The 20,455-nt window shown below is 43.3% G+C and overlaps 1 protein-coding gene across 1 annotated transcript in view; it reads left to right on the forward strand.

Moving 5' to 3' along the window:
• The first annotated feature begins 3,607 nt into the window (after positions 1-3,607).
• The window catches only part of LOC144495768 (cytochrome P450 7A1-like), a 30,911-nt gene continuing 14,063 nt past the window's right edge, over positions 3,608-20,455 (forward strand). The window contains exons 1-2 of the mRNA XM_078216202.1: positions 3,608-4,065; positions 18,905-19,145. Of these exons, the coding sequence (XP_078072328.1) occupies positions 3,983-4,065; positions 18,905-19,145 (324 nt within the window). The 5' untranslated portion in view covers positions 3,608-3,982. The remainder of the gene's footprint in view (positions 4,066-18,904; positions 19,146-20,455) is intronic.

Genomic DNA, 20,455 nt, shown 5'->3' on the forward strand with positions numbered 1-20,455 from the left:
AACCCCATGCATTTACCCTAGCTAGCCCCCCTGACACTAAGGGACAATTTAGCATGGCCAATCCGGAGGAAACCCACGCAGACATGGGGGGAATGTGCAAACTCCACATGGACATACTTGCTTGAGTTGCATTTACATCAGAGTTGATTTATCAGCTTCTCAACCAGATGCCCCCATTTTTCTACAGTTAAAAGCATGATTACTAAAATTAAAGTCACAATCCAAAATTTATGAGTCATGAACTAGTTATTCCAATTCACTGAAGCAGCTTTATAAGGTAGCGCCAACCTCTGATTCACATACTCATGATGATGTAGACTCGTGTGAACTATGTCTACTGTGTAATCCCGAAGAAGAAAACTGCACAGAGAGCGCATTGTAATTGAGTCACCATCAGGTCCTGGGTGGGGATTTAATCAGAAATGGACCAAATTCAAAAAGTGTTTAAACAATGCTGCAGTCCCAGTGGAAGCACAGCAGCACGTGTTGTGAATGTGTTCACTGCCAGCAAGTGGAAACCGGAGCCCATTATAAGAAATTTCAAACTAATGCAATGAAAAATGGTGAGCTCTCCTGATTTTTGAAATTCCTTTGTCCTCATAACCTCGCATGCCAATGTGTGTCTATATTCCGAAGGTGTCAGGTGTAATTACAGATCCATTAAGTTGTCATTTATTTAAAATGAAAAATGTCAGAAATAAACTTGAGGATTATCTGTGAGATAAGCTTGTTAAAGCAATTGAATTCCTTTAAATTTTATTGCAAAAGTATCAAAAGGAAATACAGATTCATACCAGTAAAGGATAAATTTCAGAAGTTACTTTGTACACAAAATGTGACCCATGAATAGACGCGGTGTTAGAGTAATGGTAACGAAACATCAGGAAATCATTCAGTGAACAACTGGACAATTTAATATAAAGGGGATTTAGGATCATTCTGATGGATGAATGAAGGTGTGCCATGTTGGATTAGAGTGCAGCTGAACTTTGGTGAAACAAGAAGTCTCGAGGGGTAATTTTAAGGAATAATTTAAGAGCTAATTTCAATCTAAATTTCAATCTAAATTCTAGTTTGTTTACTTTAGCAATTAACTAAAAGTTGCTCTTTTGATTGGGTGAAGTTCAATTGCAGCTTTAAAACAGGAATTTACAGATTCTCAGATGAAGTTAGTTAATTATTCAACTGGTTTAATCCAGTTTCAGAAGCCTTGAATTCCTCCGGGTGCACTGGTTTCCTCCCACAGTTTGAAAGATGTGCTGGTTAGCTGCATTGGCCATGCTAAATTCTCCCTCCGTGTACCCGAACAGGCGCCGGAGTGTGGCAACTAGGGGATTTTCACAGTAACTTAATTGCAGTGTTAATATAAGCCTACTTGTGACACTAATAATAAATAAAACTAATAGTAAATAAAATAAAAACTTGAATTAGGGCCACAAAAAGGAGGGCTCCTTCAGTGCTGCCTTGCTGTATTAGAATGCAGCTGGAGTTTGGTGAAACAGGGAGTTGGGTGAAAGAGGGGGATGATGATCCTTTCTTTTCTCCAATTGGTGAATCCTGCTCTTTAAGATAAAAGTAAGGTCTTGGGGAATTTGGATCATGAGGAGAAAGAAGGACTTAAAGTAGCTCTTACAATACAGAGCACTGGAGGTTGGAGAGTAAGTCTGGTGAGGAGCAGCCGTGATGTAAACACAGTAAGAGTTTTAACAACACCAGGTTAAAGTCCAACAGGTTTATTTGGTAGCAAATGCCATTAGCTTTCGGAGTGCTGCTCCTTCGTCAGATATCCACTCCATCTGATGAAGGAGCAGTGCTCCGAAAGCTAATGGCATTTGCTACCAAATAAACCTGTTGGACTTTAACCTGATGTTGTTAAAACTCTTACTGAGGAGCAGCTGAGCAGAGCAGCGGGAAAACTTTAAAAGGAGCGACCCAGCGAACCTTCCCCTTCACACAGTCCTGAGGCAGAGGTCCTGAGGTAAAGTCAAGATTCAAAAGAGACGAAGGGCAAGTAGAAGCTCTGATTGGGTGAGTACAGACTTTTGTTTCATTCATTCGTGGGACATGGGTGTTGCTGGCTGGCCAACATTTATTGCCCATTCCTAGTTGCCCTTGAGAAGGTGGTGGTGAGCTGCCTTCTTGAATCGCTGCAGTCCATGTGCTGTGGGTTGACCCATAATGCCGTTAGGGAGGAAATTCCAGGATTTTGACCCAGCGACTGCGAAGGAACAGTGATATATTTCCAAGTCAGGATGGTGAGTAACTTGCAAGTGGTGTTGTTCCCATGTATCTGATGCCCTTGTCCTTCTAGATGGACATGGTCGTGGGTTTGGATGGTGCTGTCTAAGGATCTTTGGTGAATTGCTGCAGTGCATCTTGTAGATAGCACACACTGCTGCTACTGAGCGTTGGTGGTGGAGGGATTGAATATTTGTAGATGTGGTGCCAATCAAGTGGGCTGCTTTGTCCTGGATGGTGTCAAGCTTCTTGAGTGTTGTTGGAGCTGCACATATCCAGGCAGGTGAGGAGTATTCCATCACACTCCTGACTTGTGCCTTGTAAATGGTGGATAATATTCTGAGTATTTATACTACTATAATCACTTAGTAGTTGTTATTTTGTGGTTTATAGTTTGTAAGAGCTATATTCTGTATTAACAAGGTCAAGGGAAGAAGGGAAGAAGTAATTGGTATTATTCAATTTCAAGAGGCCTTTAAAGGTTTAATCTAAAGGGTAAGTTATGGCAAAATAGTTCAAAGCTTTGGTCTGTTCCTCCTGTTCTTTGTGGGAACCCAGACACATTTCCAGTGCCTGAGTCAGCAAGTGTGCAGGAAGTGTCTCCAGTTGCAGCTCCTGGAAGCCTGGATTTTGGAGCTGGAGCAGCGACTTGGGACACTGTGGAGCACCCATGAGGTGCATAGTATCGTGGATAGCACGTATAGAGAGATGGTCACACCGCAGACTAAGACTCCACAAGCAGAAAGGGCGAGGTGATCTCACTGAAACATATAGGATCCTTAAATGCTAAGAGGGTGTTTCTCCTCATGAGAGAATCTAAGACCAGAGGGTATAGTCTCAGAATAAGGGGCAGCAATTTAAGACTGATGAGGAGGAATTTCTTGTCTGAGGACTGTGAGTCTTTGCAACTCCTTGCCACAGAGGGCTTTGGGGGCAGAGTCATTGGGTGGACTTTTCCCGTCCTGCCTGCCATGGGAATCACAGACCATGCAAAGGTCCATTGACCTTGGAAGGAAATTTCTGGCCTTGGGTGTGTGTGGCCGGAAATTCCCGCCCATTGTGTATATTTAATGAGATAGGTAGATTTTTTGATCAGTCAGGGAATCAAGGGTTACAGGGAGTGCAGGAAAGTGGACGTGAGGAATGTCGGATCACCCATGATCCCGAAGAACAGGTTGGAGGGGCCGAACGACCTGTTCCTATTTCTTACGGTAATTTCACGGGCTTCCCCCATCCTGAATTTTTGTATGACCAATCTCGTGAAATCAATGTAAATTTTCCTTATTAAAAATGTATTGATATAAAGTGTTGAAAAACGATTCAGAAAACATTTTTTCAATATATGTTTTGAATTGGTAAATTTTGAGAAGTGTAACAGATCATACCAGAAGCTGCTGACGTCCCTCCAGCCCCTTCCTCTCCACGCCCTATTTTCCATTATTTAAAACGATTTGGCTGCGCCGTTGAATCTGCACATTCGGCATCTTCCCCATCCGTGCGGAACGTGCTGTGCAAAGTTCACACACTCGGTGCATGTGGATTGTGATTTGCTTCCGACCCGCGAAAGGACTTCACCCTGGTTCGATCTGCACTGCTGCTTCGTGTGGTTGCCAGCTTCGTTTCAGTGAAGTAGATCAGTAAACTTTGGCGGACCGGGGAGCTTCGAAGGGACGGCTTTTTTGTTTGCAAGCCGCTCTGCTTGCTGTCTGTCACCCTCCTGTTGTTTCTGACACATTATCGAACAATGGCAGATCTGAGTGTCTGGATTGTGAGTGTGCTGGCGGGGTTGTCACTCGGCTTGTTCCTGCTGCTAAGGATCAGGAGAAGGCGAGTGCACATTTTTGTTACTGTCTCTGTTTTAGATTCTTGGCAAAACCTTTTGTAGCGGTAGTCCCTTTGCAGTCAAACAAAGATCCATTAGTAAATCTTAGAATAATAGAAATTTACTTCACAGGAAGGGACTAAAGAGCCCAAGCTAAGCTTTCATTTAGTCTCATTCCCATGGCCTTTCCTCATAATATTTCCACATCTTTTTTCCACATCTTTATCCACTTTCCTTTTAAATGCTATTATGAATTCTGCTCCCATCAGTGTTTCTGACAAAGCTTTCCAGGGATGATTCGTCTGGCCACTATACTCTGTAAGAAGTCTCACAACACCAGGTTAAAGTCCAACAGGTTTATTTGGTAGCAAAATCCACAAGCTTTCGGAGTGCTGCCCCTTCATCAGGTGAGTGGGAGTTCTGTTCACAAACAGGGCATATAAAGACACAAACTCAATTTACAAAATAATGGTTGGAATGCGAGTCTTTATAGGTAATCAAGTCTTAAAGGTACAGACAATGTGAGTGGAGAGAGGGTTAAGCACAGGTTAAAGAGATGTGTATTGTCTCCAAACAGGACAGTTAGTGAGATTTTGCAATCCCAGACAAGTCATGGGAGTTACAGATAGTGTAACATGAACCCAAGATCCAGGTTGAGGCCGTCCTCGCGTGCGGAACTTGGCTATCAGTGGCTTCCTGGGCTTGCAAAATCTCACTAACTGTCCTGTCTGGTGACCATACACATCTCTTTAACCTGTGCTTAACAGTTAGTGAGATTTTGCAAGCCCAGGAAGCCACTGATAGCCAAGTTCCGCGCACATGAGGACGGCCTCAACCGGGATCTTGGGTTCATGTTACACTATCTGTAACTCCCACGACTTGTCTGGGATTGCAAAATCTCACTAACTGCCCTGTCTGGAGACAATGCACATCTCTTTAACCTGTGCTTAACGTTCGCTCCACTCACATTGTCTGTACCTTTAAGACTTGATTACCTATAAAGACTCGCATTCCAACCATTATTTTGTAAATTGAGTTTGTCTTCATATGCCCTGTTTGTGAACAGAGCTCCCACTTACCTGACGAAGGAGCAGCGCTCCGAAAGCTAATGGATTTTGCTACCAAATAAACCTGTTGGACTTTAACCTGGTGTTGTGAGACTTCTTACTGTGTTTACCCCAGTCCAACACTGGCATCTCCACATCATCACTGGCATCAACACTGGCATCTCCACATCATCACTTACTCTGTGCCAGTTTAGATTTGATTTATTATTGTCGTATTGACCATAAGACATAGGAGCGGAAGTAAGGCCATTCGGCCCATCGAGTCCACTCCACCATTCAATCATGGTTGATTTCAACTCCATTTACCCGCTCTCTCCCCATAGCCCTTAATTCCTCGAGAAATCAAGAATTTATCAATTTCTGTCTTTCTGTCTTGAAGACGCTCAACGTCTCGGCCTCCACAGCCCTCTGTGGCAATGAATTCCACAGACCCACCACTCTCTGGCTGAAGAAATTTCTCCTCATCTCTGTTCTAAAGTGACTCCCTTTTATTCTAAGGCTGTGCCCCCGCGTCCTAGTCTCCCCTGTTAATGGAAACAACTTCCCTACGTCCATCTTCTCTGTCTATCTTCACGGAGAGGGGAAAGTTTGGAGGGAAATGTCTTTACGAATTCCTGATGTGCTGCAACATGTTTGTGGATTCATAGGAATTTACAACACGGAAGAAAGCTATTCAGTCTGTGATGCCCGTACTGATCTTTTGAAAGAGCAACCAAGTTTAGTCCCACATCCCAGCTTTTAGTGCCTAACTCTGCTGGTTTTTCATCCTTAATTACCTGTCCAACACTCTTTTAAAATTATTTATGGAATCAATTATCGCCACCTTTCGGATGCAGCATTCCAAATCCTGAGAACTCTGCGTGGAAAAGAAAATTTCCTTTTTGATCTCCCAGATTTATTACCAATGATTTTAAATGCATCACCCATTCAACAGGGAGACTGATTTTTGTATCTCTCTACTCTGTCAAAACCTGTCATCTTCTTAAAGATCTCTATTAAGCCACCTTTTAACCTTTCTGTTCTAAAGAAAATATATGTAACTTTTCAAAACTCTCCTCATTATTAGTAAATGGTGGCACAGTGGTTAGCATTGCTACCTCACAGCGCCAGGGACCTAAGTTCAATTCCCGACTTGGGTCACTGTCTGTGTGGAGTCCATACATTCTCCCTATGTCTGCAAGGATTTCCTTTGGGTGCTCCAGTTTCCTCCCACAGCCCGAAAGATGTGCTAGTTAGGCGCATTGGCCATGCTAAATTCTCTCTGTGTACCCGAACAGGCGCCGGAGTGTGGCGACTAGGGGATTTTCACAGTAACTTCATTGCAGTGTTAATGTAAGCCTACTTGTGACACTAATAAATAAACTAAACTAAATCTTCTCTCTGCCCTTTTTAAGGCATTGTCACCTTCCCTGCTGTGTGGTGTTCAGAATTGTCCACCATGCTCCAGCTGAGGCCAAGCCAGTGCCCTACAAAATTCTCACATTACCTCTTTATTTCTATATTCTGTTTTTCTATTTATGAACATAAGTTGTCAATGCACTTTTTTAACCACCTTATCAATTTGCTGTGTCACCTTTTAAGGATTTGTATATGGGCACCAAGTTCTCTCTGCTCATCTACACTTTCCAAACCCTTGCCATTTGCATGATATCATGTTCGTCCTTCCGAAGTGCATCCACTTTGAATTCCATCTGCCATCCTTCAATCCATCTCACTATCCTTGTATGTTACCCTGAAACCTTATTTCCTAAAGGTAGTATTGGGATGACCTTATTTGCCCTCCTTGTGTCATAAGATTTATGATTTATTGAGGCAAGTCCATTTTCTAATTAACCTAATGCACCTATTTAAGCTTGATTTAATTAATGTTCCACCGCTGATGGCCAAAAAAGCTATAAAGATTCACAGGACTTCATTTATTTTAGAGAAAGCCTATTTTCAGATTAATTTGACTTGCATAACTGTTAAGGTCCAATCAGAATTGTTAAGTAATCTGTTCTCTGTACTAGCTGCATAAGGATATTTTGCAAGAGGTTTTTTCTTTCTCTTCCCTGTCATTTACACTGTTATAATGACAAAGTAAAAATGAGTCACAAAATTCATTAAATATCCCTTATTAGATTCTCTAACATTTGAGCCACTTGGCCTAGAAGTTACGGAGAACTGAAATACTTTGCAGCAATATCGACAAATGAACTGGAACAGAAATAGCAAAATTAAGATATATTGTAAATTAGAAACCATTTAAATTACAAGGGAAGGTGTAGAAGCTCAAGGTAAATAAAACCTTCAGCTTTAACAATTTATCAATGTACACAGATCCAAAGAGATTTTGATGTAATAGACAGTATAAGTACAGTGGCTGGAACATGCATAGACTTTACAAAAGTGTTTTGCAAGTTACCACATGCAAGATTACCATAGAAGATTAAGTCATTTGTAAGTAAGTGTTCGCAAACAGGATTAAAGTTGGTTAGACGGAAGAAAGCAGAGGAGGAGTTAAAGCAGTTTACAAAGTAATTGGAATAGGGTTGTGATGTCCCACAGCATACTGGGAAGATTCTGTTCACGGTGTGGACTAATGATTTGGACATAAACCTCAGGGGACGGCAATTGTCATTGGCAAATTATATCAAAATAGAGAGTGTAGTTAATAGTTCCAAAGAAACTGCGAAGGGGATATTGACAGGATGGAGCAATGGCTTAAAAAGTGCCAGATGGAATTTAATGTCTGTGGTTAAGCAATAACAGCAGTATTTACAAATCTGCTAAAAATTTCCACTATTCCAGGAGCATCCACCCTCGCATTCAACACTAAGTGTGAGAGGTTTAAGAACTTCTTTAACGCTGCGATTGGAACCATTTGATCAGTTTCCTGTGCCACTTCAATCAAGGGCCAGAGAAAGAAATCTCAGGCCCTGGTGCTCTCCTTTTTCCAGGCCCCTTACCTACCCCCACAAAATTTTCCCTTTAACCTTCTCCCTTCCCCCTCAGTCATACATGTTACCTTTGTCCTTTTGAGATTCACCAGTCAATTTACCCAACAATCACAGAAAGATCATAGTAAAATGATAATACCCATTCTTGACATCTGGTTACAAATAATATATATGCAGCCTGGTGAATCATTAGTATTGAGAGCAGCAACAATAGAAAGGACTTTTAGTTTGAGTGCACCCCATAGGTAATCTCACCATGATTATTAAATAAGCCACAGTACAGATTTTATTTCAACAGCATCATGCTATATTGTTAATTTGATCTCCTCAGTTATTTATAACACTGTGACAATGATGACATTGACCCTGGTGAGTGCCTCAGATGTCCTGCACATTGCACCATATGTACGGAGTGACAATAAATACATGTTTGAGGGAAACATTCAATCGCCTCAATCCAGCTTTCAAGGATACCTTTCAGGTTTTGTTTTACATATTTTGACTACCCATTCTATATAAAAAAGCAAGACCACTTCCATGCTGCAGCTCACATTGTTTCATTGTTGTGAAATGGAAAGAGTACGGGAGGAGGAGCAGAATCCCATTCACTTGCCATTGTCTGAGCTTCCTTCTCCCTCCCTGTACACAGTACTCACCTCGATCAAGATAACTCTACCGCTAAAAGAACATTTCAGTTCCCTAGAAGTGGCTTGGCTGGGTCAGACCCGGTGTCAGGCTAAGTGAAAGCTTCCTCGGGCCTGCTCTGGCCTCTATCGGCAGAGACTCACTCCTGTTCTTTAATTTTCTATTTCTTCTCCTTGGCCTCTCGGGAGATGTTGTCATAAAGAGTTATGTGCAGTTGAAAGATTCTTGTATAGTGGTGAATGGGAATGACCAGAATAACTCATCCAGCCCATCCAATCATAGGTTCCCCTATCCTTGCTTCACCTCCAATCATAGATTCTGTCTTTAGATGGCAAGAGGAAGAGAACCTTTGATTTGAGGAACAATGACAAACTTGGGAACCGAATGCACGGTCTTGTCTCATTGCTTTCCCCAGTAGATTGCATTCAGCAAGTCTTGCCAATTTCAAAAAAAGATAGCCCTCAGCAGCACACCGACACTGTTGTTCTGTTCATTCACTTGTTCATTTCTTTTTCATACACAAAATGGAAGTGCAGTGCCAGATGATTTTTGCACACCAATCAGCCTGAGGGAGAGAGGAACAGACATAATAATAATGGGGAACACAGAACTGGCAGAGACACTCAATCAATATTTTGCTTTGGTCTTCACAGTGGAGGACACTAGAGCCATCCCAATAGTAACAGGTAATGCAGAGGTTGTGGAAAAGGAGGAACTTAAAACAATCACCATCACTAGGGAAAAAGCGCTGAGCAATCTATTCAGATTAGAGGCAGACAAATCCCCAGGACCTGATGACCTACATCCTGGGGTCTTAAAGGAAGCGACAGCAGAAATAGTGGAGGCATTGGTTATAATATTCCCAAATTCCAAGGTTCCAGTGGATTGGAAAAAGGCTAATGTAATGCGCCTGGTTATAAAAGCAGGAAACTATCGACCAGTTAATTTAATGTTTGTTGTTGGGAAACTGTTGGAATCCATTATTAAGGAAGTAGTAATGGGATATTTGGAAAGTCAAAATACAATCCATCAGAGTCAACATGGTTTTATAAAGGGTAAATCGTGTTTGACTCGTTTGCTGGAGTTCTTTGAAGATGTAACAAGCAAAGTGGATAATGAGGGTCCTGTAGATGTAGTGTATCTGGACTTCCAAAAGGCATTTGATAAGGTGCCACACAAGGTTTATATACAAGGAATAATCCCACGGGATTGGGGCAATATACTATCTTGGATTGAGTATTGTCTAACCAACAGAAAGCAGAGAGTGGTCATCCAGCAGTAAGGATACACCTGTAGCAAGCAATAAAAGAACTAACTTTACAAAGTAAATCAAAGAAAATGTTTAATAAAGAAACTCCATTGCACCACCACTTGGGCCATGCCCTGGGCCACACATGCTTCTCACAATCCCCGTCTGCTTTCTATTTATACCAGGTCAGCTGACCCAAACAAGAGAGAGTTGGGATAAATGGGTCTTTTTCTGGGTTGCCAAGCTGTTACGAGTGATATGCCACAGGATTTGGTCCTTGGGAGCCCCAACTATTTACAATCTATTGGTTTCACAGGTCGGCGCAACATCTAGGGCCGAAGGGCCTGTACTGCGCTGTTATGTTCTATGTTCTAAATATTAATGACTTGGATGCAGGGATGGAATGTACTATAGCCAAATTTGCAGATGACACGAAAATAGTTGGGAAAGCAAGTTGCAATGAGGAAATAAGAAATTTACAAATGAATATGGACAGGTTAGATGAGTGAGCCAAAATTTGGCAGATGGAGTTTTACATGGGTAAGTGTGAGGTGATCCATTTGTCATGAAAGTTGCGATATAAATCCAAGACTTTCTTTTTTCTGACTTTAAGAATTTTGTATCAACATTCAAAATAGGTTCTTGAGTGATTGATCACAGATGGTCATTTGTTTTGCTAGACTCCCTATGAAACATTTTTTAACAGTGTGGAGCTGATGGGGGAGATTCTCCCAAAAAAGTTCTAAGTGTCGAATTTGCGTAAAAACTGGAGTAAATCGCACTTTTTTTTTCAGATTGAGTGTGCACTGCAGAGTGCACTAGCGTGATTCACTCCAGAAATCAGAGGGCGGAGCCTATTCCCACTGGAGAGGCCGGAAGCATAGCTCTGAACAGGACACTGTGCATGCGCTGATCTGTCAGCACCTCGATCTTCCACCCTGACCCCCCCCCCTCCCCCGCCAGTTGTCTGTCCCCTCCCCCACACCTCGATGGCCAGCCCCGATCACTGGCGTCCCTCTCTCAACCGAGATATTGGGTTTATGTCACACTATTTCACATAAATATTTCTGCTTTTTTCCTCCTGAGTCTTTATCATGCGATCCTAGAATCAGAATTTATGTCACACTATTTGTAACTCCCACAGTTGCGTGGACCTGCAGAGTTTCACTGGCTGTCTTGTCTGGAGACAATACACATCTTTTTAGCCTGTCTTGATGCTCTCTCCACTCCCATTGTTTTGTTTCTTAAAGACTGGATTAGTTGTAAGTATTCGCATTCCAACCATTATTCATGTAAATTGAGTCTGTGTCTTATAAGTTCTGTTTGTGAACAGAATTCCCACTCACCTGAAGAAGGGGCTCAGAGCCTCGAAAGCTTGTGTGGCTTTTGCTACCAAATAAACCTGTTGGACTTTAACCTGGTGTTGTTAAACTTCTTACTGTGTCCCTCTCTCTACCATTGATCCCGACTGCAGAGTGACAACGGGACCCTCCACACCCCTCAGATGCCATGCCCCTTGGCACTGCCCCATGCCTGGTGGCTCAGTGCCAAGATGCCTCCTGAGCATTGGTACTTTGCCCCTTGGGCAGTGCCAGGCTGGCACTGCCACGGTGGCAATCCCCAGGGGGCACACCCTGACCTCCTGGGGGGCCTCAGTTGCCTCCCTATCACTCCAGCAGGGTAGGGCCGCCAACTCCCCGTAAGTGGGGAGCTATACTGAACCGCACTGGAGTGAAATGCTCTTGGCGGCGGGGGGAGAGGCTAGCGGACCCGGAGATTTCAGTCCCGGGCCCACTAGTAGGATTTAAGTTGTATTAAAATTAGCGGCTGCATACATTAGGCAGCTCCACGCCGATTTCTGGCGCAGAGCTGACGGTGCAAGAAATCCACTGCTGGGAGACACGCGGAGGCCGTGGCACCCAGCAGGGAGCCTGCGAAACCGCCTCCGCTAGGGTCTCCCGGCTTGCTGCGCTCAAAAAGCAAAGCAACGGGATGGGAGAATCTCCCCCATATGTCTGATTTGCTGATTTCCGTGTTGTTACTGAGAATATCTTCAAGCTTCACATACCACAAACACCGGAGGAGGTGGCTGAGTCATGTTCCAAGCATTGCTTTTCCAGTTGATCATCCATGGATGGCTGCCACTTCCAAATACTTTTTGTGGCAAATAAATATTTCACCTTCACACAGTGCCTCATCTGTCCCATGTTTACACTTTGCGTGAAGGTCTTTCTAATCTGTTCGCATTTAGAAATTTTACTCAGTTCAGAGAGGAGTTAACCCCAGAATGCTTCTGCCAATGTATTTTAGTCAGTCTATTTCACAATCTATTCCCTCTTTTATGAATCATAAATTGGACTCCTTTACAGAGCGCAGTAAGAACTTAATGGTAACCATTCACTAAACAGGGACAACTGATTTTCAAATGATTCCAACTACTTAAACAACACAAGATCTTTTCCACTCTGTAGAAAGAAGACTTTCTCCTGCCTGGGTGCATAATATTATTCAATATAATTATTTCATACAAGGGTTATAACAATTGGGATTCTATTTTATCACTAACTTCACACAGTAGAAAGATCAAATGGCTCCTGAGCAACAAAATGGAATGATTGCGCAACATATGCCTTCACTGTCAATAAGAAGCGTTGGTGCCCTCAGGTCCCAGCTCTCTGGTGTCTCTGTGTGGTACAACTTTAAGAGGCTAGAGGACAAAGACTGGATGGTTCACAATCATATCTGTGTTTTCTTGATCAGCAAGCCTCAAAGCTCTGTTGATTTCTTCCTCTCACTACAATATATTTTCAACATCTGCTATTCAACACAACCTTATCACGATATTTCAATACCTCAAACTCATACCAAACAGCACCAAGGTAGAGTAGGACAATAAATAAGTTGACCAGTCCCTTCCCCTAGCCCACTGGGCTAAACTTCCTCCAACGGTCTCCCCTTCCCTCGCTCTGAACTCACATCTTTCTCGAATTTTTCTCCTATTTCCCCTCATGGCCTCTGAGCTTGTTTTCTCATTGAAACCCACCTCCAGCTCCTTTGACGCTATTCCTACTCACCCCCCCATCTTGGGTCCCATGTTTGCTAATATTATTTACAGTTTTCTCTTCAGCTGCTGTCCCCATTTCAAATCTGCTATCATCATCCCTTCTTGTCACAATATCATTGCTTGACATCCCTGTTCTTGCAAGCTTCTGCCTCATCTTCAAACCTTCTTTCCTCTCCAAAGTCTTTGAATGGCTGCTTTCTCTCAGTTTTGTATCCATCACTCCCAGAACTCTATCTTTGAATCCCTTCAATCATGTTTCAGCCCCTACCACAGTCACAAAATGGCTCTTATCAAAGACACAAATGACATCCTATGTGATTGTGGGAAAGGTAAACCCTTCCCATCCCTCTCAACCTGTCTACAGCATGTGGTGAGCCATCGTTGGTTCCCACTGGATAGTACTGAGCCAGGGTCTGGCCAGTACTACAAGGATGTACATATGTTACTGTTGGGTTGTGCTACTTGTTGCTGTTGGGGTTAGGGTGGGGTTGTTACACCTTTGTACTGTAGTGTTGTGGTACATCCCAGTCGGGCTCCACCTCCTGGGAGAGGTATAAAGGTCCCTGCTCTGGCTGGGACCCCTCGGTCTGGGATCGTGTATATAATTATTGGCTGCTTCATTACAGTAAATAAAAGCCTTTATTTCCCGAGCATCTAGCCTCGTGTTTGATAACGCGCATCAATTTTATTTACTGTTGTTAAACTCTCCTTGAAGAAAAAAAAAGAGAGTATGGAGCAGATCCTGAAGCCGGAATGCCTTACGTTAGATCCACATGCGGTGGGCGCCTCTAACACCTTCGACCACTGGCTGAAGTGCTTCGAAGACTACCTGGCAGCCTCCGCAGCGGTCACCACAGATGATGACAGACTCCGGGTCCTCCATGCGAGGGTAAGCGACACTGTCTACCTCGCGATCCGCGCGGCCACCGATTATACAAAGGCCCTCGAGCTTCTGAAGAAGCGTTATATCAAACCGCCCAATGAAATACATGCTCGTTACCTCTTAGCCACTCGACGACGGCAGTCTGGCGAAACGATGGAGGAATATGCGAACGAGCTCCTACAGCTAGCCAGGGGCTGTAACTGCAAAGCTGTGTCGGCTGAGCAGAGCATGAACGACCTCGCCCGAGATGCGTTTGTGGCGGGAGTCGGATCGTCGTACATTCGACTTAAACTATTGGAGAAAGGTAACCTTGACCTTACCCAGGCAATCGAGCTAGCAGAGATGCTGGAGACGGCCTCCAAAAGCTTAGTATTGTATCCGGAAGACCACGTGGAGACAACGTGGCAGGAGCAGTCGCCAATCCCTCCTCGTCCCTCGGGTTCGAAATGCTGCGTAATGGCGTGCTCACACTCGGGCCAGACGACGGCAGCAGATCCGGGCGGCTCGCGGTGTTACTTCTGTGGGGGAGCGAAGCACACTCGGCAATGGTGTCCCGCTAAGGCTGTGTTGTGCTCCGCCTGCGGTAAGAAAGGGCACTATTCGAAAGTGTGCAGATCTAAATCTAGGAACGGCAGTGTGGCCTGCGATTCTTCAGAGCTCGGCTCTTTGTCGTCGAAATCATCAAGGGGTTCGTCCACGTGCGAGGCCAGGACGACGCCATTACGGTCGACGGAGTCGGAGGTGTGTGACCACCAGGGGTCGCTGAGTTTGGCGCCATCACCCACGTGCGACTTATGGGAGCGGCCATGTTGGTCGGCACCGACCGCGAACGACCAGCAGGGGTCCTCCTCGTCGATTTCAGCTGCCTGCAGTGGCGCTCATGAACCAACGGTGGCGTCGAACATCCTGGACCAGGCCAAGCCTCATAGACTTGACAAATCTATGATGAACTTATAGACTGATGACACTTTATTCTGTTTTTTTGTACCCCGCCGGCCTTTGTTCTCAAAGGAGGGGTGAATGTGGTGAACCATCGTTGGTTCCCACTGGATAGTACTGAGCCAGGGTCTGGCCAGTACTACAAGGATGTACATATGTTACTGTTGGGTTACTTGTTGCTGTTGGGGTTAGGGTGGGGTTGTTACACCTTTGTACTGTAGTGTTGTGGTACATCCCAGTCGGGCTCCGCCTCCTGGGAGAGGTATAAAAGTCCCTGCTCTGGCTGGGACCCCTCAGTCTGGGATCGTGTATATAATTATTGGCTGCTTCATTACAGTAAATAAAAGCCTTTATTTCCCGAGCATCTAGCCTCGTGTTTGATAACGCGCATCACAGCATTTGATAGTTGACTGCACCTTCCTCCTCCGATACCTGTCCACCTGTCATCCAGTGGGGTGGGACTGCAATGGCTTCTCTTCCCAATCCCATTGTTACCTCTGGTGCTCCTGCTGTTCTTGGCCGCTCCTATTTCTAATCCACATGCTGCCCCTCAGCACCATCATCTGAAAACAATTTTCACAGGTACACTCTCAGCAGCCAGCTCTACCCCAGCACCATCACTCTCGACTTCTGTCTCAGTACTATTCCTAAATTATCATCTGCTGGTCTGAAATCCAATACTGGGCGGCACGGTAGCACAGTGGTTAGCACTGCTGCTTCACAGCTCCAGGGTCCCGGGTTCGATTCCCGGCTCGGGTCACTGTCTGTGTGGAGTTTGCACATTCTCCTCGTGTCTGCATGGGTTTCCTCCGGGTGCTCCGGTTTCCTCCCACAGTCCAAAGATGTGCAGGTTAGGTTGATTGGCCAGGTTAAAAATTGCCCCTTAGAGTCCTGAGATGCGTACATTAGCGGGTAAAATATGTGGGGGTAGGGCCTGGGTGGGATTGTGGTCGGTGCAGACTCGATGGGCCAAATGGCCTCCTTCTGCACTGTAGGGTTTCTATGATTTCTATGATTTCTAGATGAGCAGAAATTTCCTCCAGTTAAATATTGGAAAGACTAAAGCCGCTTGCCACAAACACTGTTCCCTAACTAGCAACTCCATTCCTCTCCCTGTCTGTGAATGACCCAGACATTTTGCAACCTTGGTGTTGTATTTGCGCCTGAGATGAGCTTCTAATCACATGTTCATACTGTCAATAAGACCACCCATTTCTATCTCTTTAACATTTCCCTACTCAGCCCCTTCCTCAGCTCATCTGCTGCTGAAACCCTCATCCATGCCTTTATTACCCATAGACATTACTGTTCCTGTGCACTCATGGTGGTTGTCCATATTCTACCCTCCCTGAAACCTCAGTTGCCCATGTCCTTACTTGTACCATGTCCTATTTATGCATAATCCCTGTGCTCAGAGACCCACATTGCCTCCCAATTAAGCCACATCTCAGTCTGTTAAGTTCTCAACATTTTCAAGCCTTTACATGGCCTCCTTAGCTTTGTAACATCTTTCAGCCCTACAACTTCCGAGATGTTTGCATTGCTCCAATTCTGGCCTCTTGAGCATGAGGATTTAATTGCTTCACCATTAGCAACCATGCCTTCAGCTGCCTAGGCTCTAAGCTCTGGAATTTGTTCCTGAACATTTGATACCTTTCTATCTCAATTTCTCCTGCAGGATACTATTTAAAGCCTACATCTTTCGCCAAGCTTTTGACCATTTGCACTAATATAGCCTTATAACACTCCTGTGAAGCACCTTGTGGAGTTTTATTTTGTAAAGGTGCTATACAAATGTAAATTGCTGTTGTTGAATAGAAGTTGGCTAAGTGCTGTGGCAGAGCAGAAGCATTTTGGAGTATACGTTCGATCTTTAATGACTATCAATAAACATATTAGAATTGTAGGGTCTATTGCAAGAAGTATAGATAGAATATAAAAGCCAACAGTTATTGATGAGCCTATATAAAACCTTAATAGCACCTTAGTTAAAATGAGAACTGTGTGCAATATTTACACACTTGAGGCTTTAGAGTGGACATAAGATTCATTAAAATGCTGTCTGCTTTGAAGAAATACAAACACAAATAATGTTTGGAAAGTTCAATATTTTTTGTTGAGGCAACATGGTTTAGGGGATAGTATCCTAGAATTTTTTAAAAAAATTGACAGTATGGGATGAAGGAGATAACTTATATTTCTATCAAAACACGGTGTATTGTATGAGTCTTTGGAACTAAGAGCAGGAGAAATTTTTTTCCATGGAGATTTGAGATTGTGGAATTTACACATGAAGTTAGTGGTCAAGGCAGATTCTATGGTAAGTATTTACAAGCATGAGGGGTAATCGTTGATTTGAACAGATTGGGGCAAATGGCTGTTTCTTTGTTATAATTTCAATATTATGAAATCCATTTTAGGATGATGATCCAATCCAACCATAGCAAAGGAGTTTTACAACTGCTCAAACTGAACAAAAGAAAAGATAAGGAACCCATCCTTTCCAAATACTCCATTATTTGTGAATGGCCTTTGGATGTTTCTAGAATTAGAAGGCACTATATAAATGCAAGTTGTTATCCGTTGTGACATTAGGAATCAGGATACCACCTACAGAGTTACTTAATAATCTCTGTCACTTGCATTGTTGGGTTTAGTTATGTAACTACAACTCAGCGTATTTGCTACATGCAGCTGCGTACATAACTTGTACTTTAATGTGAAGCCGTACTGTTGCAATTAAAGTAAGATGCTCTGAAGGTAGGATCTTATGAAGCATCATTTTCATAATTGTCCCAAGAGATTTATTATCCAGTTCTCATGGATATACATATTAGTTGAAATCCTTGCAATTGCAAGTTTTTGATTTATTAGGATGTAACTGCACTGGATTAGTTTAAACACTTGAGTTAAACACTCTGCGTTGGTTTTCACGTAATGGGAATGCATTCATTCCTGAACTGGAAACATCACTGCTTAAGGTGCTCGTTCTGTAGGATCTTATAATGGACATTGCATCTTTTCAATTCTGCCATCATTATCCCGAATATGCTAAACCATGTCTTCTTAATTAATTAAAGCTTTTGTGACATCTATGGATTTGCCTAATACACCATGCATATTGTTGCAGGTCATTTTGGTTGATGCTTCACGTATTTGATTGCTTTCACTTCTATTAATTTCAGTGCTGTTGTGAGTATCTTTTGCACGTTACTGGCATTTGGCACTTAGTGAATTCAGCTTCAAATTGTGTTCTTTTGGTGTTTGAGGATCTACCCCCAATAGATTAAATACACATTAGGCTGCATTTTTTGTTTTCAGTAGTGAACAAGTGGTACCAACTATTCATTGTACTCTCTGCAAACTTTCTGTGGGATTTTGCACTGGAGCTTACTGTGAAAGGAAAGCCATTTGGTACAGTGCTCGCTACACCATGAATGAGACAAGCAATTGCGACTTTCTTACCAATTAGATTGAAGTATCATTCATAAGAAGCATAGAATATGAAACTGAGAATTATAAAGTTTATTTATTAGTCACAAGTAGCTTACTTTCACACTGCAATGAAGTTACTGTGAAAATCCTCTAGTCACCACACTCCGGCACCTGTTCAGGTACACTGAAGGAGAATTTAGCATGGCCAATGCACCTAACCTTTGGACTGTGGGAAGAAACCAGAGCAGCTGGAGGAGAACATGCAAACTCCACATAGACAGTGACCCAAACCAGGAATCAAACCCGGGTCCCTGGAGCTGAGAGGCAGTAGTCCTAACCACTGTGCCACCGTGCTGCCCTGATGTGGCAGCTTTCAGCCAGTGGCACAAATATATGGATGCCTTGTGCAACAGTTTGATTGAACAGCTTTCTACTGGCACTCTTAGCAATCTAAAGCTGGTTGGATTGCTTATTTTTTTAACATTAAAAATTTAGTAGCAGCCTTCCTAAATACTCTATTGAGGTGAATTTTCTTGTGGGTTTTCATACCTGTCTGCTACAGTTGAAAGATGTGCAGTGAGTATGCATTTCTCTTGTTTTATTTCAATGTTTCCTTTTCACAGACAAGAGGGAGAGCCTCCAGTTGAAAATGGCTGGATTCCGTATATCGGTTGTGCTTTAGAGTTTGGTGCAGATCCTCTGAAGTTTCTGCAAACTCGCCAGAAGAAATACGGTGATGCTTTTACATGTAAAATAGCTGGGAACTTCATCACTTTCATCACTGACCCCTTCTCATACAGCTCTGTAATTCGACACGGAAAAAATCTTGATTTCCAGACCATTGCAATAAAGATTTCAAGAAGGGTAAGAGATCCTGCTTGTTTTCTGAAGTACTGCCTAAGTATGTTAGGGAGAAAAAGAAACTGTGCAGCTCTTCTGCTCTTTGCTCCCCTCGAGAGATCAGATGTGGGTTTCAGAGTTTTAAACCAGCCTTTATTATGAGCTATAGCAAGCGATCTAGTGGCTCCAACACTGACCTCTGCAGCGGGAAACACTCCACGTTCACACCGCCACCACAGGTCTAAGTCCCTAGATGGGAGAATTCTGCCCTCTCTCATTATGGCAAACATCAGCCCTGTGACAATTACATTAGCCACTAACTAAGCCTGATACTAGTTCTTACAGCAACCCCTCAAACTGTGACAAATACCAATTAACTGACAATGGCTTATGTAATCACTAACTTCCAAGCAAGTGCCTACTCCTAGCTCACTCTCCTAACAACTGCCCCTCCCCCCCCGCCCCAACACCCCTCACTCCCTGAAGTAAGTGTCCTGTGCATGTCCTCACTGCGCATGCCAATAGTATATCCCTTTAGCAAGTAGCTTTTGCAACATTTAGCTCCAGTAGATACACCTAAAATCAACACAACCAAAATACTTCCTACCCAATATTTGCAACTCGTGACCAATGGAAAGAGTTCCCCTGACTTCTCCTCAACAACCTAAGCAGATGCCCTGGTACATCTAGCCCTGGGGCCATTCAGCCTTAGCTTCTGTTTACATCTAATGGTAGGCTCACTGAGCCCAAATGTGCAAATTGTCCCAGCTACAACCTCCGTTCACTCCTGTTTTCTTTCCCCCCTTAAAGTTACATAACATCTGACACTTAAAAAGATGGCAACTTTAAGACTCAATAACCACATAAAAATGATGCATACAAAATGAGGCTTTTCATCACAAAACTTAAGTACAGTTTGATAGTTTAAGATTAATTAATTGTACCAATGAGATGACGTCTACCTGATGAGTAGCTGAAACTTAGTTTAAGAGAAAAGTAACTGTGTTTTAGGAACAAAAGAAAAGGGAAGGTGTGACGATGTTCACAAGCGAGAGATGGGTGCAGGTGCAATTGTGCCCTCTGTTGTAAACTGCCAAATTTTGGCGAGCTTAGGCTCCTCTCCCTGCTGGTGGGAAACAGATCTACCATTATTTTTTCACAGAATGATTCAATAAGATTCAATTTTTAAGTCACCTGAAGAAACAGTGTGATTCTCTCCCGTTAACACGCTCGTTCGATACTTAGAATTGTTTTGGCAAGATCGCCCCTATGTTTCATCTTAAACAATATTCAATCCAGCCAAAATTACAACTCATAAAACTTGTGAATATTAA

This window comes from Mustelus asterias, chromosome 7 (genome assembly GCF_964213995.1).
Source record: "Mustelus asterias chromosome 7, sMusAst1.hap1.1, whole genome shotgun sequence".
Classification (NCBI taxonomy): domain Eukaryota; kingdom Metazoa; phylum Chordata; class Chondrichthyes; order Carcharhiniformes; family Triakidae; genus Mustelus; species Mustelus asterias.